The sequence below is a fragment of the Bombina bombina genome, chromosome 5 (genome assembly GCF_027579735.1).
Source record: "Bombina bombina isolate aBomBom1 chromosome 5, aBomBom1.pri, whole genome shotgun sequence".
Lineage (NCBI taxonomy): Eukaryota > Metazoa > Chordata > Amphibia > Anura > Bombinatoridae > Bombina > Bombina bombina.
The window spans coordinates 105,839,914-105,866,387 of record NC_069503.1 but is presented as its reverse complement, the minus strand read 5'-3'; the positions used below and the strand labels follow the sequence as shown (position 1 = coordinate 105,866,387).

Here is a 26,474-nt window from a genome sequence, read left to right as displayed (position 1 = left end):
TTATCATTGCTCCTCACAAAATCATTGCCTCTGCCACTACTTTACTCACTGAGATAATAAATGCTTTGCAATCTGATACTGAGATTCCACCTTCTTGTGAAAGGGATGAGAAGACAGGTTTATTCATCCATAACAACAAGACCTATATTCCTTCCTCTTTACGCAAAGAACTCATACAACATTATCATGATACACCTCTCTCAGGTCACCCTGGTATAGTAAAAACAATGGAACTTCTCAAAAGGACATTTTGGTGTCCACGTCTTAATCAGGATGTAGTTGATTACGTGACTAAATGTAATACCTGTGCTCAGAACAAGAAAGACCACCATAAACCATTTGGTCTTATGTGCTCCTTACCCATTCCAGAGGTTCCCTGGTCTATGATAGCTATGGACTTCATAGTGGAGTTACCTCCATCAAACCAATTCACCACAATATTAGTGGTAATAGACCATCTCACCAAATTAGCACATTTCATACCGCTAAAGTCCTTACCAACTGCCATCACTACTGCAAAAATATTCATGTCACATATTGTAAAACTTCATGGACTACCTACTTCCATTGTGTCGGACCGAGGGACACAATTCACCTCTAGATTTTGGAAAGAATTATGTCGTATACTACAAATCTCATCAAGACTCACCACCGCATTCCACCCTCAATCTAACGGATTAACGGAGCGTACAAATCAAACTCTAGAACAGTACCTTCAATGCTATGTAAGCCATCTTCAAGATGACTGGGTAGAGTGGTTACCTTTAGCTGAATTTGCGTATAATAATTCTATAAACTCCTCCACCAAAACATCACCTTTTCATGCTACATATGGATACCACCCTAAGTCTCTCCCTGGACGAGACCTTGTATCCACTAATCCAACAGTCATGGATTATACTCAAAACATCAAATCATCTCTAACACTATTGAAGAAACACCTCGAAGAAGCCAAATCATCTCAAAAGAGATATTATGATACGAAAAGATGTAATCCTCCAACCTTCAAAGTTGGTGATAGAGTTTTACTCTCCACAAAAAATCTTAGACTTCAAGTCCCCTGTAAAAAACTCGCAAACCAATTCATTGGGCCTTACTCCATAACAAAGGTCATCAATCCTAATGCCGTCACTCTAAAACTACCACAAACATTAAAGATACATCCATCATTCCATGTATCGCTTTTAAAACCCTACCTTGGAACCAACACCATACAACCACAAGACAACGACTCCCCTGTCATATCCGAACCTGATCAAACGGATTATGAAATTGAAAGAATACTTGACTCCAGGATACGTTGGAGAAGAGTAGAATATCTTGTCCACTGGAAGGGATATGGACCAGAAGAAGATTCATGGGTACAACACTCTAACATTAATGCTCCTCATTTACTTTCTGAATTCCACGCTAAATATCCAACGAAACCACGTGCAATTGGTGGTAGGAGGACATCCTGACGGGAGGGATCTGTCATATCATTACCCCTCTAGTAGCTTATATGTGGTAATATCTGTCCCTTTAAGGTTTACTCAGAGACATATCAGATCTTCTATAAAAGGAGGGACTAAAGCACTGCTCAGGTGCTTGATAATTGCAAATGTATGGGTAAAGCAGACTTACTGCAACTTTTGCATAAATAAAAAGAGAGAAGCGCTCAACCTGGGAACGAACAATAGCATAATAGCTTGTTCTATGGCTAGTTACCACCCTAGAAGCAGCCTCTTTTTGCTCAATATGTGCCTTTCACAGAGAAGAACTTTCCTGTAGCATATCAGTCTGATCCTGACTTAACAGTGCAGTCCAGCCCCGAAATACCAGGCAATCCCTCTCTGAACAAGAGAAATAGCAAAACCCCAGACGTACGTTTCGGCCTATTGTGGGCCTCGTCAGTGAGGTGCAGCCATATCCCTCTAGGCACACTGAGCAACGGGTCCACGTCTGGATTACCGCATCACACTTAGGGAGACTTCCCTAAGTGTCATAATTTGCATAAATAAAAAGAGAGAAGCGCTCAACCTGGGAACGAACAATAGCATAATAGCTTGTTCTATGGCTAGTTACCACCCTAGAAGCAGCCTCTTTTTGCTCAATATGTGCCTTTCACAGAGAAGAACTTTCCTGTAGCATATCAGTCTGATCCTGACTTAACAGTGCAGTCCAGCCCCGAAATACCAGGCAATCCCTCTCTGAACAAGAGAAATAGCAAAACCCCAGACGTACGTTTCGGCCTATTGTGGGCCTCGTCAGTGAGGTGCAGCCATATCCCTCTAGGCACACTGAGCAACGGGTCCACGTCTGGATTACCGCATCACACTTAGGGAGACTTCCCTAAGTGTCATAATTTGCATAAATAAAAAGAGAGAAGCGCTCAACCTGGGAACGAACAATAGCATAATAGCTTGTTCTATGGCTAGTTACCACCCTAGAAGCAGCCTCTTTTTGCTCAATATGTGCCTTTCACAGAGAAGAACTTTCCTGTAGCATATCAGTCTGATCCTGACTTAACAGTGCAGTCCAGCCCCGAAATACCAGGCAATCCCTCTCTGAACAAGAGAAATAGCAAAACCCCAGACGTACGTTTCGGCCTATTGTGGGCCTCGTCAGTGAGGTGCAGCCATATCCCTCTAGGCACACTGAGCAACGGGTCCACGTCTGGATTACCGCATCACACTTAGGGAGACTTCCCTAAGTGTCATAATTTGCATAAATAAAAAGAGAGAAGCGCTCAACCTGGGAACGAACAATAGCATAATAGCTTGTTCTATGGCTAGTTACCACCCTAGAAGCAGCCTCTTTTTGCTCAATATGTGCCTTTCACAGAGAATAACTTTCCTGTAGCATATCAGTCTGATCCTGACTTAACAGTGCAGTCCAGCCCCGAAATACCAGGCAATCCCTCTCTGAACAAGAGAAATAGCAAAACCCCAGACGTACGTTTCGGCCTATTGTGGGCCTCGTCAGTGAGGTGCAGCCATATCCCTCTAGGCACACTGAGCAACGGGTCCACGTCTGGATTACCGCATCACACTTAGGGAGACTTCCCTAAGTGTCATAATTTGCATAAATAAAAAGAGAGAAGCGCTCAACCTGGGAACGAACAATAGCATAATAGCTTGTTCTATGGCTAGTTACCACCCTAGAAGCAGCCTCTTTTTGCTCAATATGTGCCTTTCACAGAGAAGAACTTTCCTGTAGCATATCAGTCTGATCCTGACTTAACAGTGCAGTCCAGCCCCGAAATACCAGGCAATCCCTCTCTGAACAAGAGAAATAGCAAAACCCCAGACGTACGTTTCGGCCTATTGTGGGCCTCGTCAGTGAGGTGCAGCCATATCCCTCTAGGCACACTGAGCAACGGGTCCACGTCTGGATTACCGCATCACACTTAGGGAGACTTCCCTAAGTGTCATAATTTGCATAAATAAAAAGAGAGAAGCGCTCAACCTGGGAACGAACAATAGCATAATAGCTTGTTCTATGGCTAGTTACCACCCTAGAAGCAGCCTCTTTTTGCTCAATATGTGCCTTTCACAGAGAAGAACTATATATTATAGAGTAACCCAGACGTGGACTCCTTGCCCAGTGTGCTTAGAGGAATGTGGCTGCACCTCACTGACGAGGCCCATAGGAGGCCGAAACGATCGTCTGGGGTTGTCATGTTCCTTGTTCAGAGGAGAATTGCCTGGTATTTCGGGGCTGGACTGACCTTACTTGGCGGGATCAGACTGATATACTTCAGGAAAGTTTTCTTCTGTGAAAAGCACACTGGTCTAAAAGAGGCTGCTTCCGGGTGGTAAATCGCCATAGAACAAGCCACTGAGCTGTTGTTCGTTCCTGGTAGAGCGCTTCTCTCTTTGTATGCAAATTACTGCAACTTTTACCTATTTCCTAAATTCAACAGATTGGATAAACTCTTTTCAGACAAACAATATCCTTACCAAATTCGTTATATTCATTCTACTATAATCTGAAACCATTCATCAAACTACTAAAGATTTCACATTCAGATCGCCTCTCACACCAAAGGATTTTCACAGCACTCTGACGTCATCTCTAATTCAGCGTGTGTACACGGAAGTCAGAAACGCAGTCTGCAGGGACGATGAACACGGAGTGTTACCTCCGCTAACGGATCAACATCTCAGCTCCTCTCAACTATACCGGACCTGTTCCCAACTTTCCTTGCCTTAACGATTTATACGCAAGTATTTAGCATAAGAGACTGCCTTAAAACATTTGTATATAACTTCTAATAAGAATAACTACAAGTTCGAATGCCTAACTGAATTACTTACTACAGTGTTTTCCTGTCATATTAATACCTGCTATAATCTACAATTATACAGAAGAAACTGTTTACTACTGTGTTTGCCTGTCACATTAACTCTCTAATACATGTTGTACTCAGAGACTTAAACTAGCGCTTAACCATTGAAGTGATATATAAAAGTCCAGGTATACATCATCATTAATACCTGTGACTACAAGCTCACTTTCCATCTCATTACTTGTTCATGTTATTCCTAAGAGGTATCAGTTTTCACTCACCATTGATAACTGCATAAATAGGAATAACTACACACAAAATATTTGTTTATCCATAAGTGTTTATTAGGGATATTGCACAGCAGCACAAACGATTGCTCCATGATGATTTTGAAAATCACTCTTAAAAGAAGAACTAGAGGCGGACAAATATAGGCAGGTTGAAAACTCCAAGGTAGTGACAATGCATACACTACTTCCGTCTGAGGATCCCTGGACCTTGATAGGTATCTGGGAAGTTTCTTGTTTAGATGAGATGCCATCAGATCTATTTCTGGAAGCCCCCACATCTGAACAATTTGAAAAAACACATCTGGGTGAAGAGACCATTCTCCCGAATGTAAAGCTTGATGACAGAGATAATCCGCTTCCCAATTGTCTATACCTGGGATATGGACTGCAGAAATTAGACAGGAACTGGATTTTGCCCAAGCAAGTATCCAAGATTCTTCTTTCATAGCCTGAGGACTTAGAGTCCCACCCTGATAATTGACATACGCCACAGTTGTGACATTGTCTGTCTGAAAACCAATAAACGTCTCTCTCTTCAAATAGAAGCCAAAATTGAAGAACTCTGAGAATCGCACGGAGTTCCAAAATATTGAATGGTAATCTCGCCTCTTGAGATTTCCAAACCCATTGTGCTGTCAGAGATTCCCAGACAGCTTCCCAACCTAAAAGACTCGCATCTGTTGTGATCATAGTCCAGGTTGGATGAACCGAAGAGACCCGTAGAACTATACTATGGTGATCTAACCACCAAGTCAGAGATAGTTGAATATTGGGATTCAAGGATATTACATGTGATATCCTAGAATAATCCCTGCATCATTAATTCAGCATTAAAAACTGGAAAGGTTTCATATGAAAATGAGCAAAGGGAATTGAATCCAATGCTGCAGACATGAGACCTAAAACTTCCATGCATATAGCTACTGAAGGAAATAATAGAGACTGAAGGTTCCGACAAGCTGAACCCAATATAAATTGTCTCTTGTCTGTTAGAGACAAAGGCATTGACACAATCTATCTGGAAACCTAAAAAAGGTGACCCTTGTCTGAGGAATCAAGGAGCTTTCGATAAAAAGATCCTCCAGCCATGTATTTGAAGAAACAACAGAAGTTGAATTGTATGAGATTCTGCAGAACTAAAAGACTGAGCAAGTACCACGATATCGTCCAAATAAGGAAACACTGAGAACCTTGAAAAGATTCTTAGAGCTGTCGCTAGGCCAGAAGGAAAAGCAACAAATTGGTAATGCTTGTCTAAAAAAGAGAATCTCAGAAAATGAAAATAATCTGAATGAAAACAGAATATGAAGATATGAATCCTGTAAGTCTATTGTAGGCAAATAATGCCCTTGCTAAACAAAAGGCAGAATAGAACTTATAATCACCATTCTGAAAGATGGTACTCTAACATTACAATTCAAAAGTTTTTCTTCTTTGGGACAATGAATAGTTCTGAAAAAAAACCCAGACCCAGTTCCGGAAACAGAACTGGTATGAATACCCCAGATAACTCCAGTTCTTAAACACACTTCAGGAAAGTCTGAGCCTTTACTGGAATAGCTAGAATATGTGAGAGAGAAAAAGACTTCTCACATGCGGTCTTACTCTGAATCCTATTCTGTACCCCAATCTAAGAAGTTTGGACCAAATTGAACCAAACAACTTTAGAAAAATCTTAACCTGCCCCCTACCAGATAAGCTGGAATAGGGGCTACACCTTCATGTGAATTTGGGGGCTGGCTTTGATCTCTTAAATGGTTTGAATTCATTCCATTTTGAAGAAAGCTTCCAATAAGAAACATGTTACTTGGGGAAGAATTAGGTTTCTGTTCCTCATTAAGAACAAAAACTAATATAGGCTTAGAACTTAATCTTGAAGCAAAAAAACTCCCTTCCCCAGAGTAACAGTTGAAAGTATTGAATCCAACTGTGAACCAAATAATTTATTACCTTGGAAGGAAAGAAAAATAGAAATCTGGATTTTAGAAATCAAATCAGCATTCCAAGATTTAAGTCACAAAGTTCGTCAGCTAAAATAGCTAAATACATAGATTTAACCTCAATTTTGATCATATCAAAAAATGGCATCACAAATGAAATTATTAGCATGTTGAATCAAGTTGACAATGCTAAACAAATCATAAACCAATACTTGTTGCACTAAAGTTTCCAAACAAAAAAGATGAAACAGCTGCAATATCAGCCAAAGAAATTGCAGGCCTAAGAAAAGGACCTGAAAATAAAATAATTTTCCTTAGAAAAGATACAAGTTTCCCATCTAAAGGATCTTTAAAATAAATACTATTTTCCATAGGAATAGTAGTACGTTTAGCAAGAGTAGAGCTAGCCCCATTAACTTTGGGGATCTTTTCCCAAAACTCCAAACTAACTGCTGGCAAAGGATACAATTTAAAAACCTTAAAGCAGGAATAAAAGAAGAACCAGGCCTATTCCATTCCCCAGAATTAGGAACTGGAAAAAACCTCTGAAGTAACCACAGGAGGTTAATAAGCAGAATTTTAAATGTTAGCTAGCCTTAAAATCAAGAGGACTAGTCTCCTCAATATCCAAAATAATCAACACCTTTTCAACAAAGAACAAATGTCTATTTAAAAGTAAAAAAGTAGATTTGTTAGTGTCAATATCCGATGAAGGATATTCTGAATGAGATAAATCGTCATCAGAGAAGGATAATTCAGTATGTTGTCGGTCATTTGAAAATTTATCAACTAAATGAGAAGTTTAAAAAAAGACCTTTACATTTTATTAAAAGGCGGGATGGCAGACAAAGCCTTCAGAATGGAATCAGAAAAATAATCTTATAAATTCCCAGGTATATCTTGTACATAAAATGTTAAAAGAATAGCAATAGACAATGCATTAATACTGATGGACATTTTTTCTGCATGTAAAAGTTTATCATGATAACTTATTACAAACCATAGCTAAAGATAAAAATTCATAACATTAAAATAAATGAACTTAGCTTTGGTAGGACTGATATCAGTCATCAGGAATCCAACAGTGTTTTCTGATACAGGAACAGTTTCAATTTCCTTATATGACAGTTTCAGGAATGGGAAAAAATGCAAACAAAATAAGCCTCTGGAAACCAGAAGCAAAATTAAATAAAGACTTAAATAATGTCAGAAATCTAGGACCAAGTATGACGCCCACAACTGACAAAATATTTTTTGGTGCCAAAAACGTCTGCAACAAACACGAGCGTCATAGATGACGCAACTACGTGAAAAATCTCTGCGCCAACTAAGACGCCGGAAATGACGAAATTGCGTCAACAAACGTAATTCTTGTGCCAAAAAAGTCTCGCACCAAGAATGAAGCAATAAATTATAGCATTTTGTGCTCCTGCAAGCCTAACAGCCCGCAATTTAAAAAAAGAGAGTCAACTTGAAAATTTCCGGTAAAATGTTTTAAAAATATTTTTTAATATGCATTTCCCAAAATGAAACTGACAGTCTGTGAAAAGGAAATATACCGATTAACCTGAATCATGGCAAATATAACTACAAAACATATATTTAGAACTTTACATATAAAGTGCCAAACCATAGCTGAGAGTGTCTTAAATAAAAGAAAACATACTTACCAAAAAGACACTCATCTACATAAAGTAGATAGCCAAACCAGTACTGAAACGAGAATCAACACCTTTTCAACAAAGAATGGTATATAAGAGTATATCGTCGATCTGAAAAGGGAGGTAGGAGATGAATCTCTACGACCGATAACAGAGAACCTATGAAATAGATACCCGTTAGGTAATACTCCCTTCACATACCTCTGTCATTCACTGCACTCTGAGAGGAACCGGGTTTCAGCATGCTGAGAAGCGCATATCAACGTAGAAATCTAGCACAAACTTACTTCACCACCTCCATAGGAGGCAAAGGCCTAGATTTAGAGTTCGGCGGTAAAAGGGCTGTTAACGCTCCGCGGGTTTTTTTCTGGCCGCACCATAAATTTAACTCTGGTATCGAGAGTTCAAACAAATGCTGCGTTAGGCTCCAAAAAAGGAGCGTAGAGCATTTTTACCGCAAATGCAACTCTCGATACCAGAGTTGCTTACGGACGCGGCCGGCATCAAAAACGTGCTCGTGCACGATTCTCCCATAGGAAACAATGGGGCTGTTTGAGCTGAAAAAAAACCTAACACCTGCAAAAAAGCAGCGTTCAGCTCCTAACGCAGCCCCATTGTTTCCTATGGGGAAACACCTCCTAAGTCTGCACCTAACACCCTAACATGTACCCCGAGTCTAAACACCCCTAACCTTACACTTATTAACTCCTAATCTGCCGCCACCGCTATCGCTGACCCCTGCATTACACTTTTAACCCCTAATCTGCCGCTCCGTAAACCGCCGCCACCTACGTTATCCCTATGTACCCCTAATCTGCTGCCCTAACATCGCCGACCCCTATGTTATATTTATTAACCCCTAATCTGCCCCCCACAACGTCGCCGACACCTGCCTACACTTATTAACCCCTAATCTGCCGAGCGGACCTGAGCGCTACTATAATAAAGTTATTAACCCCTAATCCGCCTCACTAACCCTATCATAAATAGTATTAACCCCTAATCTGCCCTCCCTAACATCGCCGACACCTAACTTCAATTATTAACCCCTAATCTGCCGATCGGAGCTCACCGCTATTCTAATAAATGGATTAACCCCTAAAGCTAAGTCTAACCCTAACACTAACACCCCCCTAAGTTAAATATAATTTTTATCTAACGAAATAAATTAACTCTTATTAAATAAATGATTCCTATTTAAAGCTAAATACTTACCTGTAAAATAAATCCTAATATAGCTACAATATAAATTATAATTATATTATAGCTATTTTAGGATTAATATTTATTTTACAGGCAACTTTGTAATTATTTTAACCAGGTACAATAGCTATTAAATAGTTAAGAACTATTTAATAGTTACCTAGTTAAAATAATAACAAATTTACCTGTAAAATAAATCCTAACCTAAGATATAATTAAACCTAACACTACCCTATCAATAAAATAATTAAATAAACTACCTACAATTACCTACAATTAACCTAACACTACACTATCAATAAATTAATTAAACACAATTGCTACAAATAAACAAAAATTAAATAAACTATCTAAAGTACAAAAAATAAAAAAGAACTAAGTTACAGAAAATAATAAAATATTTACAAACATAAGAAAAATATTACAACAATTTTAAACTAATTACACCTACTCTAAGCCCCCTAATAAAATAACAAAGCCCCCCAAAATAAAAAATTCCCTACCCTATTCTAAAATACAAATATTACAAGCTCTTTTACCTTACCAGCCCTGAACAGGGCCCTTTGCGGGGCATGCCCCAAGAATTTCAGCTCTTTTGCCTGTAAAAAAAAACATACAATACCCCCCCCCCAACATTACAACCCACCACCCACATACCCCTAATCTAACCCAAACCCCCCTTAAATAAACCTAACACTACCCCCCTGATGATCTTCCTACCTTGTCTTCACCATGCCAGGTTCACCGATCCGTCCTGGCTCCAAGATCTTCATCCAACCCAAGCGGGGGCTAGACATCCACTGAAGAAGTCCAGAAGAGGGTCCAAAGTCTTCCTCCTATCCGGCAAGAAGAGGACATCCGGACCGGCAAACATCTTCTCCAAGCGGCATCTTCTATCTTCTTCCATCCGATGACGACCGGCTCCATCTTGAAGACCTCCAGCGCGGATCCATCCTCTTCTTCCGACGACTAGACGACGAATGACGGTTCCTTTAAGGGACGTCATCCAAGATGGCGTCCCTCGAATTCCGATTGGCTGATAGGATTCTATCAGCCAATCGGAATTAAGGTAGGAATTTTCTGATTGGCTGATGGAATCAGCCAATCAGAATATAGTTCAATCCGATTGGCTGATCCAATCAGCCAATCAGATTGAGCTCGCATTCTATTGGCTGATCGGAACAGCCAATAGAATGCGAGCTCAATCTGATTGGCTGATTGGATCAGCCAATCGGATTGAACTATATTCTGATTGGCTGATTCCATCAGCCAATCAGAAAATTCCTACCTTAATTCCGATTGGCTGATAGAATCCTATCAGCCAATCGGAATTCGAGGGACGCCATCTTGGATGACGTCCCTTAAAGGAACCGTCATTCGTCGTCTAGTCGTCGGAAGAAGAGGATGGATCCGCGCTGGAGGTCTTCAAGATGGAGCCGGTCGTCATCGGATGGAAGAAGATAGAAGATGCCGCTTGGAGAAGATGTTTGCCGGTCCGGATGTCCTCTTCTTGCCGGATAGGAGGAAGACTTTGGACCCTCTTCTGGACTTCTTCAGTGGATGTCTAGCCCCCGCTTGGGTTGGATGAAGATCTTGGAGCCAGGACGGATCGGTGAACCTGGCATGGTGAAGACAAGGTAGGAAGATCATCAGGGGGGTAGTGTTAGGTTTATTTAAGGGGGGTTTGGGTTAGATTAGGGGTATGTGGGTGGTGGGTTGTAATGTTGGGGGGGGGGTATTGTATGTTTTTTTTTACAGGCAAAAGAGCTGAAATTCTTGGGGCATGCCCCGCAAAGGGCCCTGTTCAGGGCTGGTAAGGTAAAAGAGCTTGTAATATTTGTATTTTAGAATAGGGTAGGGAATTTTTTATTTTGGGGGGCTTTGTTATTTTATTAGGGGGCTTAGAGTAGGTGTAATTAGTTTAAAATTGTTGTAATATTTTTCTTATGTTTGTAAATATTTTATTATTTTCTGTAACTTAGTTCTTTTTTATTTTTTGTACTTTAGATAGTTTATTTAATTTTATTTATTTGTAGCAATTGTGTTTAATTAATTTATTGATAGTGTAGTGTTAGGTTAATTGTAGGTAATTGTAGGTAGTTTATTTAATTATTTTATTGATAGGGTAGTGTTAGGTTTAATTATATCTTAGGTTAGGATTTATTTTACAGGTAAATTTGTTATTATTTTAACTAGGTAACTATTAAATAGTTCTTAACTATTTAATAGCTATTGTACCTGGTTAAAATAATTACAAAGTTGCCTGTAAAATAAATATTAATCCTAAAATAGCTATAATATAATTATAATTTATATTGTAGCTATATTAGGATTTATTTTACAGGTAAGTATTTAGCTTTAAATAGGAATCATTTATTTAATAAGAGTTAATTTATTTCGTTAGATAAAAATTATATTTAACTTAGGGGGGTGTTAGTGTTAGGGTTAGACTTAGCTTTAGGGGTTAATACATTTATTAGAATAGCGGTGAGCTCCGGTCGGCAGATTAGGGGTTAATAATTGAAGGTAGGTGTCGGCGATGTTAGGGAGGGCAGATTAGGGGTTAATACTATTTATGATAGGGTTAGTGAGGCGGATTAGGGGTTAATAACTTTATTATAGTAGCGCTCAGGTCCGCTCGGCAGATTAGGGGTTAATAAGTGTAGGTAGGTGTCGGCGACGTTGTGGGGGGCAGATTAGGGGTTAATAAATATAACATAGGGGTCGGCGATGTTAGGGGTAGCAGATTAGGGGTACATAGGGATAACGTAGGTGGCGGCGATTTGCGGTCGGAAGATTAGGGGTTAATTATTTTAAGTAGCTTGCGGCGACGTTGTGGGGGGCAAGTTAGGGGTTAATAGATATAATACAGGGGTCGGCGGTGTTAGGGGCAGCAGATTAGGGGTACATAAGTATAACGTAGGTGGCGGTCGGCAGATTAGGGGTTAAAAATTTTAATCGAGTGGCGGCGGTGTGGGGGGACCTCGGTTTAGGGGTACATAGGTAGTTTATGGGTGTTAGTGTACTTTAGGGTACAGTAGTTAAGAGCTTTATAAACCGGCGTTAGCCAGAAAGCTCTTAACTCCTGCTATTTTCAGGCGGCTGGAATCTTGTCGTTAGAGCTCTAACGCTCACTGCAGAAACGACTCTAAATACCGGCGTTAGGAAGATCCCATTGAAAAGATAGGCTACGCAAATGGCGTAGGGGGATCTGCGGTATGGAAAAGTCACGGCTGTAAAGTGAGCGTTAGACCCTTTAATCACTGACTCCAAATACCAGCGGGCGCCCAAAAACAGCGTTAGGAGCCTCTAACGCTGGTTTTGACGGCTACCGCCGAACTCTAAATCTAGGCCAAAGTTTGTAAAACTGAATTGTGGGTGTGGTTGGGGGTGTATTTATAGGCATTTTGGAGGTTTGGGAAACTTTGCCCTTCCTGGTAGGAATGTATATCCCATACGTCACTAGCTCATGGACTCTTGCCAATTACATGAAAGAAATTGGGATTGTAGTCACACAATGTTTGTGTAATTACTGGGTCATATTGGCAGCACTCCCAAAAATGTGTATATAAAAACTTTTATATAAACTTTTTGTAAGGTGTGCCAAACCAAATTATATATATATATATATATATATATACATCCATCCAATCTGAAAAAATAAGCATGCAAAGAAACTTCTCATAGTATAGTCCGTTTAATAAACTTCCATAATAAAAAAAAAACACTTCCAACAACCCCTTCAGGGTGGGTACTCACACAGATAACCTCAATCAATATGAGGTAAGTTAAATGTGTGACTACCACAGAGGTGTAATGCACCAGTACACTGCAGAAGTGGAAAAGAACTTGCTGTGTCCGTAATATAATGAACTTCACTGAATTGTTCCAGAAGGGCAGCCAGTCAATGTGGCAGAAGGACCAAGTGGCCGTCAACAAAAGAGCTGATACAAACTGTAACAATTTTGGAGCTGCGTACACAAACTGCTACAGTGTAGCGTGTATCCAGATCAGTGTCCTGTTCCATGGCATAAGGTGGGCGTAGCCTAATGCGTTTCACAGAATAGTTATGCTTCGTCTGACGCAGTTAACATTGCTGGTGAGTGTAACATACTTTTTTCTGTATATATATATATATATATATATATATATATATATATATATATATATATATATATTTTACACACACATATATATACACATACACACACGCATATAACACCTATTTGTTTTAAATATACTGTATATATTTTTAGATAATGTTATATAAATGTAAATAAACTTTCTAATGTATTTTTTATGTATTTTGTGCAACTTTTTTGCGCGAAACCGTTAACCAGAGCTCTGAAGTTGTGGTAATCATTTTAGCCTAAATCACTATTGTGCTCAAGCAATCGCGTTTACTTTCAACTCATAACAGTAATAAGCCTGATGAGTGCATACACCCCCTATAAACCTATTATCACTTACGCACAAACGTTTGTGCTCCACTCACAATCTAGCCTATGTGTTTAACTCCTGCAATGGGATTCACATACTTTAAGTCAGCTCTAAACTGCAATGTACTACTCTGAGCCAACTAAGCACATCTGGTGAACCAATGACAAAATGCACATGTGTGTAGCCACCAATTAACAGCTAGCTAGCTCCCTGTAGATTATTGCTACTGCTGAGGATATGTACATATTTTTTCCAGCAAAGGATACCAAGAGAACAAAGTAAATTTGATAACAGAAGTGAATCATGAAAGTGTAACAGAAAATGTCTGTATATAAAGTCTTGCTGCTGATTAATAATCTGGGTTGGTGAAGGTCAGGCTTTAATTTGATATTGTTTTATGTAATGTTAAAGGGACAGTAAAGTCAAAACTAAACTTAAATGGATTGGATAGAACAGGACATTTCAAATTTACTTAAATTATCATTTGTGTTTAGTTCTCTTGGGATTCTTTGTTAAAGAGTAATCCTAGGTGAGCTCAGGAGCGTGCATGTGTCTTCAGGCAGCAGAGATTGCAACAACATTTATAGCAATGTTATACATAGTTATAAACACTGCTGCACAGAGTGATAAATACACGTGCATGCCCCTAAGCTTATATCATCCTCCTAGGTTTACTCTTTAACAAAAGGATACCAAAAGAACAAAGCAAATTAGATAATAGAAGTAAATTAGAAAGTTGGGTAAGATTGCTGCTCTAGCTGAATTATCAGCGTTTTACTTTCACTGTCAGATTTAGCTTCTGTATTTGATGATTTATTCCTAATTATTCTGTGATATTGGGTTTTTAATTATACAAAAAGCACAAAATACTGGTCTGGATTCCAATCATTTTTATTTGCATGAAAAAACATTGTATATCATTATATAGTAAACAGCAGCATTACATGATATCTGCACACAATGGTATAAATATACCTAACACTTGTGCTCTTGATACAAAGGGATTTATCAGACATATAATGCTCCCTTTATATATACAGTATGTGCTATTATCAGTTCTTGTGGCTTCTAACTAACATAAAAACATCTATCAGACTTGGGGGCCGATTTATTAAGCAGCGGGCGTACATGATTCACTGTGGCGAATTATGTCCACCCAACATCGCTGAATGCCGTCAGCATACAATGTCGGCATTTATCATTGCACAAGCCTTTCTTGTGAAATGTTTGTGCAATGTTGCCCCCCGCACATTCGTGTCCAATCGTGGGTTAGCAGGGGGTATCAATCATCTCAATGGGATCCAATCTGGATAATTGCTCTCCGCCATCTCAGAGGTTGCAGACGAGTTAAGGAGCAGCGGTCTTATGACTCCTGATTCCGGTGAGCCTTCCGGCTCATGCTGAGTGAGCAGCATTCGCTGCTTAGTAAATCGGCCCCATAATATCAAGTTCAAAAACACAACATAAATATTTAGTATCCAGTATACATGTGTATCCATTTAAATGCAACTGATTATGATCACAAATGTAACAGTCACTGATATTGGGCCAGATTATAAATGGAGCGCAAAATATCACTTTTGTTAAAGTGTTATTTGCCCTCCCATTTGTAATACCAGTGCACTCAAATGTGCTCTGGTATTACAGGTGAGGTGCAATGCGAATGCCACCTTGCTTTCACATTGTACGAGACCACACTTCCATAGGCTCATATGGGAGCTTCGTTATGCCGTGAGACATGCTTATATACACATATAACAAATAATGTATATGTATAAAAGCATATATTTACATGGAACACACAGTTCCCATAGATTGCAATGTAAAGATACTTTTCAGTGACGTTTTTTCTAACACCGCACAGCCACCAACTTTAGCTCCCAAAAATAGCCAAGTGCTGTTTTTTTTGTTGTTATTTTTTTTTTTAAAGAAACTAACACTTAAATTTAGGGGCATTTGGTGGACATTTATAAAATGAACCAGATATCTGATCTCTGGTTAATTTTATAAGCCCTAATTGCTACCACAAGTTTACGGTAGCAACAAATCAGCCACTTGTATTGGCTGATTATTTATTGCGCACCCGTAAACGGGCAAATTAGCGCTCCACTTGTAATCTAGCTCATTGTGTCTCATTTAATAAAATCAATTTCCCGTCAGTAATTCCTCTGGTATATAACATTTACAATCCTAAGCATCTATTGCTTTCTGAAAAAGTTTATCCATATGATGTGCGCATTAAATATATTTCCAAGATGTCAATTATTTGAGACTGATGTTCTATTAATATAATTTTCTAATACTCTATTTATATAAAGACTCCTTTATTATGTAAATGTAATTATCTCCCCCCATGTAAATCAAAAAACTCTGGCATATTAATAAACAACACTGGGAGTGCTTTGATGGTAAATATTTATGTAAAATGTGGCAGTCTGAGGACAGATTTGTATATTCCTGTGTGGTGTTTGGATTCTATAACATTGATATGAGAGAAAGGGAGGTACACATATATAGAGGAACAAAAAGGACAGCACTTCCAATATGGAGATTTTGTAACTGGGATTTAGAAAGTATTATTTGCAGTAGGATCCTTTTTTGACTCTTCTATTTAGAGAGTTTTAAAAGGTTTCCACGCTGTGCGTTTACATTTTATTTTGTGAGTAAATATTTGGTGTTTTGTGATATCTGACTGGCATCGGATTCCTTTCTCAACTTTCTAAACATGTGAAAGGTTTTTCTCTTGTGTGAATCATTTCATGAGTTTTCAGATAACTTTTTTATTTAAAACTTTTTCCACACTCTGTTCATGTGAATGGCTTTTCCCTGTGTGAATCCTTTCATGTTTTTTCAGACTACTCAGTTGTGTAAAACATTTTCCACACTCTGTACATGTGAACGGCTTTTCTCCTGTGTGACTCCTTTCATGAGTTTTTAGATTACTTTTTATTTTAAAACATTTTCCACACTCTGTACATGTGAAAGGCTTTTCCCCTGTGTGAATCCTTTCATGATTTTTCAGATCACTCTTTAGTGTAAAACTTTTTCCACACTCTGTACATGTGAAAGGTTTCTCCCCTGTGTGACTCCTTTCATGAGTTTTTAGATAATTCTTTATTTTAAAACATTTTCCACACTCTGTACATGTGAAAGGCTTTTCCCCTGTGTGAATCCTTTCATGATTTTTCAGATCACTCTGTAGCGTAAAACTTTTTCCACACTCTGTACATGTGAAAGGTTTCTCCCCTGTGTGACTCTTTTCATGAGTTTTCAGACTACTCTTTAGTATAAAACTTTTTCCACACTCTGTACATGTGAAATGTTTCTCCCCTGTGTGACTCCTTTCATGAGTTTTCAGACTACTCTTTTGTATAAAACGTTTTCCACACTCTGTACATGTGAAAGGTTTCTCCCCTGTGTGACTCCTTTCATGAGTTTTCAGACTAATCTTTTGTATAAAACTTTTTCCACACTCTGTACATGTGAAAGGTTTCTCCCCTGTGTGCATCCTTTCATGAGTTTTCAGACTACTCTTTTGTATAAAACTTTTTCCACACTCTGTACATGTGAAAGGTTTCTCCCCTGTGTGACTCCTTTCATGAGTTTTCAGACTACTCTTTTGTATAAAACGTTTTCCACACTCTGTACATGTGAAAGGTTTCTCCCCTGTGTGCATCCTTTCATGAGTTTTCAGACTACTCTTTTGTGTAAAACTTTTTCCACACTCTGTACATGTGAAAAGAGTCTCCCCTGTGTGGGTCTTTTTGTGATACATAAGGCTCCCTTTAGATGAGAAACATCTCCCACATTCTGTACACGTGTGAGGTTTCACAACTGTGTGAACTGTGTAGTGTTCAAGGAGATGCAAATTACACGTGAAGCTTTTCTCACAATCTGTGCATTTGAATGGTTTCTTATTTATAGGAATCATTTGGCTAGACTTAAGACGTTTCCCTTCTTTAAAAAATGTTTTGAGTACTCCGTAAATGTGTGTGGTTTATCCTCGGGGATAATAATTTCACTAGATAACGCATAAATGTTGTCCTCTTGTTTGATGACTAAATTACTCTCTGTACATAATGATTGCTGCCCAGTTCCTGCCAATTCACCATCTTCTTTAAATATCTGCTGTGATATCCCCAATGTTAGTGTCTTAGACTTTTGGAGTTGGTGGTATCAGACTGATGCTTCCTGTAATGAAAAATGGATATGAACTATTAAAGTGATTGTCTACATAAAAAGATAAAGGAATAAAGAAAATAAAGAAAGTTTATTCTTTATAATGGAATCCCTCTATTACAAAAAATCCTACTTATTTACACTCCAAAAAGTCTTTGTGTTAACTTTTAAATTGATTTACCTGTAAAACACAAATTAAAACAATACAAATAATGTAAATATTTCTACATCATAATAAACTAAAACACGGATTACTCAAAACTAGTTAAAGGCCCCATTAAACAATGTGTGGGTGGAAAATGTTCTCAGCCAAGGAACAAGTACATTCTGGTCGAGAGGAGGCTTCCACCATCCTCATATAACATTGCACAAGCAAGTGCAAATAAAGGCCTCCCAGCTCATGCTCAACCAGTTGGGTGAGAATATGAGGTCTTAATCATCACAGACTAATAATCAGTGTGAGCCGTTTTGAAAGGCTAAGGAGCTGTGATCTTATGATACTCTTAGCTTGCATTTGAAGTTGTTTGATTTATATAAATCAGGCAAAAACTGTATTACTTTTAATAATACTCACTGTTAAATTAAGCACACAAATCAGGGGTGGGGAACACTTACTGGTGGAGTTGTTGGTGTTATACACATGGGAACAAGGTAGGCGTAAGTGTAATTATGGTTGTTCCATGAGCGAGGGCAGGGGAATGTAGAGTTGCAGGTGTTGAAAAAAAATGTTCTTAAAAGATGCAAATATAAATATAATAGTTTATATTTGTTTAAGGAGTTATCTTCTTTATTTTCCCAGTAATTAAAGTCAGCATTGATTGACTCAACTTGTGTTTCCTTAGGGAAACAAATAATAAGGTTCAGCCATTTAAGCAAAAAGCACTTAACTTGTGTTTCTGAATTTATTGACATGTTCATTTGTTCCATGATCAATTAGTTTTTAAGTTTGTGTATGAACTCTACCAAATTAGGGGATTTGTTAGATTTCCACTATTTCAGAATCAGTAACTTACCAACCATTAAAACCGCATTTTAATTGGCGTATATTTTTATTTGTTCCTACTTTTTGTTAGTTTTATTTATCCAATCATTAATCTTGTGCCAGAATTTCCTAATCTTAGGGCAACTCCAAAAACAATGTTTCAGATCTGCATTTAATGCTTTGCATTTATGACATAAGACACCTGAGTTATCCCATTTCGCTTTCATACTTGGTGTAATATACGATTTATTTATACGTTTAATGTGCGATTCTTGCCATGAATTAGAAAGTGTTGTTGCATCTGCCAGCGTAAAGCTTTTATATATGATTTCTGGGGTAACCTGCCACTTTTCAGCTATTTTTACCACATTCTCCCTCCCTTTTAGACTCATAATTGTTTTATACAATATAGTTAGCCCATGTTTCCCTGCTTTAAAAAAAAAAAAGAGAAGGCTGGAGAATACTCCATGCCTGCTCTGCTGCAGGGTAATATAAAAATTCCTTAAGAAAACGACGAACTTGGAAGTAAGGAAAAAAAGCCTTATTAGAAATCTCGAACTCTTGGGATAAATCTTGTAATGATCTACAGGCCCCGGATCGCTTTTCTCTTAACTGGTCCAGATATACTAAACCTTTCTGTGCCCAGTTATTAAAGATAGGGGAGTTCACAGCTGGGATAAAATTGGGGCTAACCACTATTGTCAAGTATTTTGAAAATTTATAATTAATGCGCAATTTATTTTTTAGTAGTTTATGTCAAGCCCTGATTACATTATAAATACCTGGTAAAAGTTTAATTTTAGTTGGGCATTTGTCTAAATTACAATGTAGCAGAGCTTTCAGCAAGTATGGTCTAACCAAGGTTTCTTCCATGACCAAATCTGCAAAAAATAGTCTGCACCCATTAGCCAGTCAATTGCGATTTTTGAAACGCTTACTAAATTATAAGTCTCGATGTCTGGGAATGCCAATCCACCATGTTGCCTGGAAAGGAAGAGTTTAAGCGTGATAGCGTTCCTTCCCCCCCCCAAATAAAATGTAGAAATAATTGATTAAAGGGACAGTCAACACCAGAATTTTTGTTGTTTAAAAAGATAGATAATCCCTTTATTACCCATTCCCCAGTTTTGCAAAACCAACACTGTTATATTAATAAACTTTTTACTTCTGTGACTAACTTGTATCTAAGCATCTTCTGACTGCCCCTAATCACATGACTTTTAGTAATTATCTATTGACTTGCATTTTTAGTAATTATCTATTGACTTGCATTTTAGCCAATAAGTGCAGTGTCTGCCACTAGTCATGGGCGTGATCACAATGCTATCTATATGGCCTACATGAGCTTGCTCTCCCCTGCTGTGAAAAGTAAATAAAATAGAGGCGGCCTTCAAGGGCTTAGAAATTATATGTGCCTTCCTAGGTTTGCTTTCAACTAGAATACCTAGAGAACAAAGCAAAATTGTACATAAAAGTAAATTGGAAAATTGTTTAAAATTACATGCCCTATTTGAAAAATGAAAGGTTTTTTTGGACTTAACTGTCCCTTTAAGTGTTTTTATATCTTTCTGTTTTATTATAATTGGGAGGTTTTGCATCAAATAAAGAAGTTTATTGAAAATCAACATCTTGACCAAGTTAATTTTACCAGATAATGTTAAGTAAAATTTAGACCAGGTGTCTAAATCATACTTAATTTTGAGGAGGATTGTTGAATAATTGAGATCATACCATTTGTTGCTATCTTTGGACAATTTAATCCCTAGATAAACAAAGTTTGATTTAGCCTCTTTAAAATTATGCAAATGCTATGATTCTTTGAGTTTGTGTAGCCAGAAGATTTCTGATTTGAGAGTGTTGACTTTGTAACCTGAGAATGCACTGAATTCTTGAAGAATTTGTATCAATGGAATATTCCTAGCAGTATTAGCTATCAATACTAGCAAATCATCTGCGTAGAGTAGTGTAGTGATTTTTCTATGCCCTAATTTAATCCCTTCAATCTCTTTCCTTACGTGTATTACTAGTGGTTCCAATGCCAAATTAAAGAGATAAGGGGGCAATGGACAGCCCTGTCTAGAGCCTTTATATAAAGGAAAAGTATAGAGTGGGGGTATCATTAACCAGGATGGAAGAATTTGAAGAATTATAAATTAGCTGTACGAAGTCAAGGAAAGTCCCCTCAACTCCAAACCTAGGAAGAACTGTAAACAGGTGATCCCAGGATATGGAGTCGAAGGCTTTTTCTGCATCAATTGAGATTAATGCAGCGTTAGAAGGTGAAACATTATTTAAAATCAATTGTAATTTCTGTAAATTACGTGTAGAAATTCTGCCTGGCATAAAGCCTACCTGATCCTTATGTATCAGGGGCCAATAAATAATTTTAGCCGCTCAGCAATAATACTCATCATAATTTTATAATCACTATTAAGAAGTGAAATTGGTCTATATGAGGTTATCTGCTCTTGATCTTTACCTTTTTTTTAAAAAATGAAAACGATTTGTGATGCAGTGAAATATCTAGAACAAGGTTTAGCATCGGAATAATAATTGTTAAAAAGTGAAACCAGGGGGGTGGAATCGGCTGCCGAGAGGTATGGCCACACTTTAAGTGAGCTCCGGGAGCCGATGCCCATAATCATTAAAAGATAGGACAATTACAAGCCTGCAGTCATCAAACTACCTTTGCTCACAACTGGAAAGGTAACTGGACCCAGAGGAAAAATGCAATAGCAGCTGACACCTGCATTTCTAAGACACTCTGGGTTGAGACCTACATCGCGGCCACCATCTTTAAGCATGATGTAGGTGACACAGACACCGGCCGGCCTGAAAAGCTGCCTTATGAATCATAGTCCATCTAAGAAACGTTACCACCCGAGGATCCAGCCTCACCTGATCCCCTGACTAGACAGGTTGGTACTTTGTCAAGAAAATACTGGACATGCACTGTGCAGGAAAACACTAGCTGCTGTGGGACATACTATCTACTGGACCATAAAGAGACATAACAAGGGCATAGATGCCCCTATAATCAATAAGCCACACATATGTTATTCTGCCACGCATGAGGCCTTTTATTCTGGCAAACACTTAAATGCAGCTAATGTGATGTCATACTTATTACCTGCTGCGCAGATGTAGTGTCTGCAAACAAGCACTATCACAGCTCACAAAAACTTCAGTGAGGAAAAATTCTATCTATCGAAAAAAAAAAAGACTGTACACTCACTATAAAGAACCCAAGTTGTTGTGGAGATCTGAGGAGCATCTCTTCTCTCTAGACATGCCGCCAAGAAGGCTGCCAAAATCAGATAAACAGGCTAAAAAGGTAACAGCAGTACACAATTCTGTAAGCTCCTTCTTCAAAATAACAGAAAACTCACAATCTGCCACATCTGACTCTACCACGCCATCAAAGCCTGTCATGTAGGCCTCAGACAATGAAGACAGTGCTATGGAGGAGCCGATACAACTTTCCAAAGCTTTTATGGCCACTATCCCATCTAAAAGCAACCTAGACAGCTTGGTAGTGAAGGTACGTGACTGCATCAAACAGGAATTGGCAGGCCTCAGAAAGGACGATGGAAATTGGTAATCGAGTGGAGGCCCTGGGGGAGGACAACTATTTTAACCAATCTGAGATATCTACACTGCAAACCACGGCCCAGACTCACGATCTACTAATCATCCAGCTACAAGACAAATTGGAAGATCTGGAGAACAGGAAACTCAATATTTAGCTGGACAGGAGCCCTCATTTTTTGCAATCACCTATCCTATTCACCACCATAGTAGCCATGCCACTAAGAAGATCTCAGAGGTCAGTATATTACTTCACAAATCTTTACCCTTCCACCTCCAGCAGGTAGAGAGAGACAACAAGGAGAGATATTTAGCTCTATTGGGACTGCTGTATGGTAGGCCAGTTATGTTAGTGAATACATATTCCCCGAATAGAGCAAAACAAGCCACTCACTTTATTACCACACTCCAAGACCCCCCTGATGGACTAATTGTAGAGTCCCAAAGAATGGCGGACATATTCAGGAACTAATATTCCAGCCTCTACAACCTAACACCTAATAGAAACATTGCAGATCACCAGTCTCAATGCCATGATTACTTGGACCCTATAGACCTTCCTACTATCTCAAACGATAGCCTAGAACCCATCACTACGCCGATTTCGAGAAAGGAGATTGAAACTGCGATTCACTCATTAAAACAGGGGGAAAGCCCTGGTCCAGGCGGTCTCACAGGCTCCTACTATAAAAAATGTAAGCGTATTCTAGTGCCCTACCTGCTGTTTTCAACCATATAGATGGTGGCCACGGGCTACCCTCTTCCATGCTGGAAGCAATAGTGACTGTCATACCAAAAACATGTAAAGATCCTACAGTTCCCTCAAACTATCGCCCAATCTCCCTCCTGAATGTTGACGTCAAGATATACGTGAAAATATTGGCCACCAGAATAAATAAAATATTACCCTTACTTATATATCCAGACCAGGTGGGCTTTGTGCTGCAGAGAGAGTCTAAAGATAACACTGTGAAAGTACTTCACCTTATACAATACGCATCCAACCATGACATTCCGTTTATTCTACTTTCCACAGACGCTGAAAAAGCATTTGACAGACTAGACTGGACCTTCCTAAAACTTACCTTAAAAAATGTGGCTTTCCTGAAAGTTTCATTTAAAGAATATTCGCTCTCTACACGACACCGACGGCTAAAGTTAAAGTGAACGGCATTCTATCTACCTCGTTTCACATTTCAAATGGAACCCGACAAGGCTGCCCATTATCACCCTTATTATTTGTACTTTCTATGGAAGTATTAGCTGCAAAGTTGTGCAGCCATCCTGACATACATGGACTTACAATAAACTCTACCCACCATAAACTAGCATTATACGCAGACGACTTACTATTGACATTGACCCAACCGAACATCTCTCTCTGCGGTGCGGAGCTCCCTGGAGGATTTTGGCCTATGTTCTAACTTACTCAGTCAACCAACACAAATCAGAAATTTTCCCCATTAACCTGAGCGAAGGAGATACCCAGACAATTCGACTCCATTCGCCATATTTAATTCAACATACATCTCTAAAGTATTTGGGTGTTCATTTTTCAAACAAAGCTTAACAGCTATTTGACCTAAACGATGAAGCCCTCTTAACCAATCTTACTAAAGATACCTCATTATGGTTACATAAAAAGATATCTTGGATAGGCAGAATTGGGGTAACCAAAATGACAATTCTCCCTAAAATACTCTATTTGTTCCAAACCCTCCCTATACCACTCCCAGAGAAGTATCTCTCTAGACTTCAAACAATAGTGAACTCATACATCTGGAGGAAATGCCCACCCAGAATTGCCAGATCTACCGTATACCTTCCGAAAAAAATTGGAGGTATAGGAGTCCCTGATATAACTAAATATCATACTGCAGTGTTCTTGAGAAGGATTGTGGATTGGTGCACATTTTCCCAAAATCATGATAAAACATGGCTGATCTTGGAGCATGATATCACTAGCTCTGTACAACTTGGTGCATACTGTTGGTAACCCAAGGTGAACCATCCTCCCTTAATTAAAGCTTATCCCATTATAAAAGAAACATTTACTATTTGGTTACGTGTGCTACATACACATCAAGGCCTTTCCACGGTCCCTTCTCCACTGACAACTGCATTGTCCAATGCTGACTTTCCAATAGGGATGTCTATAACCCCGAAATTAAAAGTTAATCTGCACAATCTACTCCCCTTACTAGACGCAGGCAAATTGGTACCTAAACAGCATTTAATAGATCTCAACACTACACAATTTACCCATTGGTTCTGATAATTACAACTTCAACATTTCATAGACACACACAAACTCAAACATTTGATACTAAGGGACTGTACACCACTAGAAAAACTCTGTACTCTTGACTCCTCCCCACCACACTCCATTTCGATACTTTATCAACTACTCATTGCCCCTCCAAAATTATACACACTTCTACGATTACATTCTGGCATAAGGAGTTCCCATACACTCTCACAGATTAGGAATGGTATGTCATTTTCCAAAATACAGCTAAATCAACACACTCTTCTACCCAATTGGAAACCAATTATAAATTTCTACTCCAATGGTACCTTACCCCCATAGGTTAAAATACATCTTCCCTGAAGCATCTGACAGATGCTCGAGAAAGTGTTCAGAAGTGGACACTCCTTACCACATCTGGTGGACATGCCCCAAAATAGTGAAATTCTGGAGGGACATAAAATTCAAGAGTTTACTCATTTCAGAGTTTAACATACGCTTAGATCCCATAGTATATTTATTCCATGTCATTGCCAAATTCCCCTTCAAACATGCATCACTTCTTCAATTGGCCATTAGCAGTGCTAAACAAGTAATCCCTAGACTGTGGAAATCTGACTCTGCACCTACATTGTCTATGTGGCTGGCACAAATGAAACTTAACTTGTCCTTAGAAAGGTACTTTTATTATACAAATGGAAAGTTGGAGTATTATGCTGAAATAATGTTCTTTTGGGAGTCCCATTTTTATCCCAAACAGACAAGAGGCGTCTCTTAACACCTACAAGATACGAGAAGGCAAAGACTTCCCCACAGGATCTTAACCCAAGCATTATGCTCCCTCCCCTCTCTTCCTCTGAATCGGTTTTCCGCTATACCATATACAGGAGAAATATGTTCACCTACTCCTATATATACACCCTCAAGTGAAACTGTAGATATTAGGTTGGGTAAGTCCAGCGCTTTAAGCCGTAATGCTTAGGCATAAAATCTCAGATTGTTATTCTCATACAACGCCCTTGCAAATGTCCTTGCTGTAGTGGTTATATGTTGTAAAACTGTAAGATTGTTATTTCCTTTTCTTAACTGTTCTAATGGTCTCACCTACTGGATTATTGATTAATGCAAGAAGGCCTTGAGGGCAAACTCTACAAGCCTTTAATGACTGAAATCAAGGCAACAAATGTGACCATAGTATGTTTATGTAAATGTTCTTTTATTGTTATGTTAAATTTTGACACAAATAAAAGATAAAAAATAAAAAAAAAAGTGAAACCAGCGTTTAGACAATGTCTTCTGACAAAATTTTATAGAATTCTATAGGAATCTGGTCTGGGCCGGTGGCTTTATTAGAAGCTGCTCTCTTTATTGCCTTAATTACTTCATTAGAAGTAATTGAGGCATTTAGCGCCTCCTGTTGATCTCTTAACTTCGGAGTCTGAATATTTTGCCAGAATTTATTCTTACTTGATAAATCTATTTTATCTTTCGAATAAAGATCTTGAAAATACTGTGAAACTAAATTATTAATATCATCAATTTTAGTAATTCTACCTGTCGGCGACTTAAGAGCTTCAATCATAAACTTCTTTTTTTTTTTTTTTATTTAGTAAGGTTAGCCAAAAATTTCCCTGCTTTCCCTCCGTGCCAATAGGAAAAAAACCTAGTTCTGA

General features: G+C 38.5%; 1 protein-coding gene across 1 annotated transcript in view; it reads right to left on the bottom strand.

Moving 5' to 3' along the window:
* The window catches only part of LOC128661363 (oocyte zinc finger protein XlCOF6-like), a 58,500-nt gene extending 40,510 nt beyond the window's left edge, over positions 1 to 17,990 (bottom strand). The window contains exon 1 of the mRNA XM_053715627.1: positions 16,640 to 17,990. Within this exon, the coding sequence (XP_053571602.1) occupies positions 16,640 to 17,735 (1,096 nt within the window). The 5' untranslated portion in view covers positions 17,736 to 17,990. The remainder of the gene's footprint in view (positions 1 to 16,639) is intronic.
* Between the last annotated feature and the right edge of the window lie 8,484 nt (positions 17,991 to 26,474).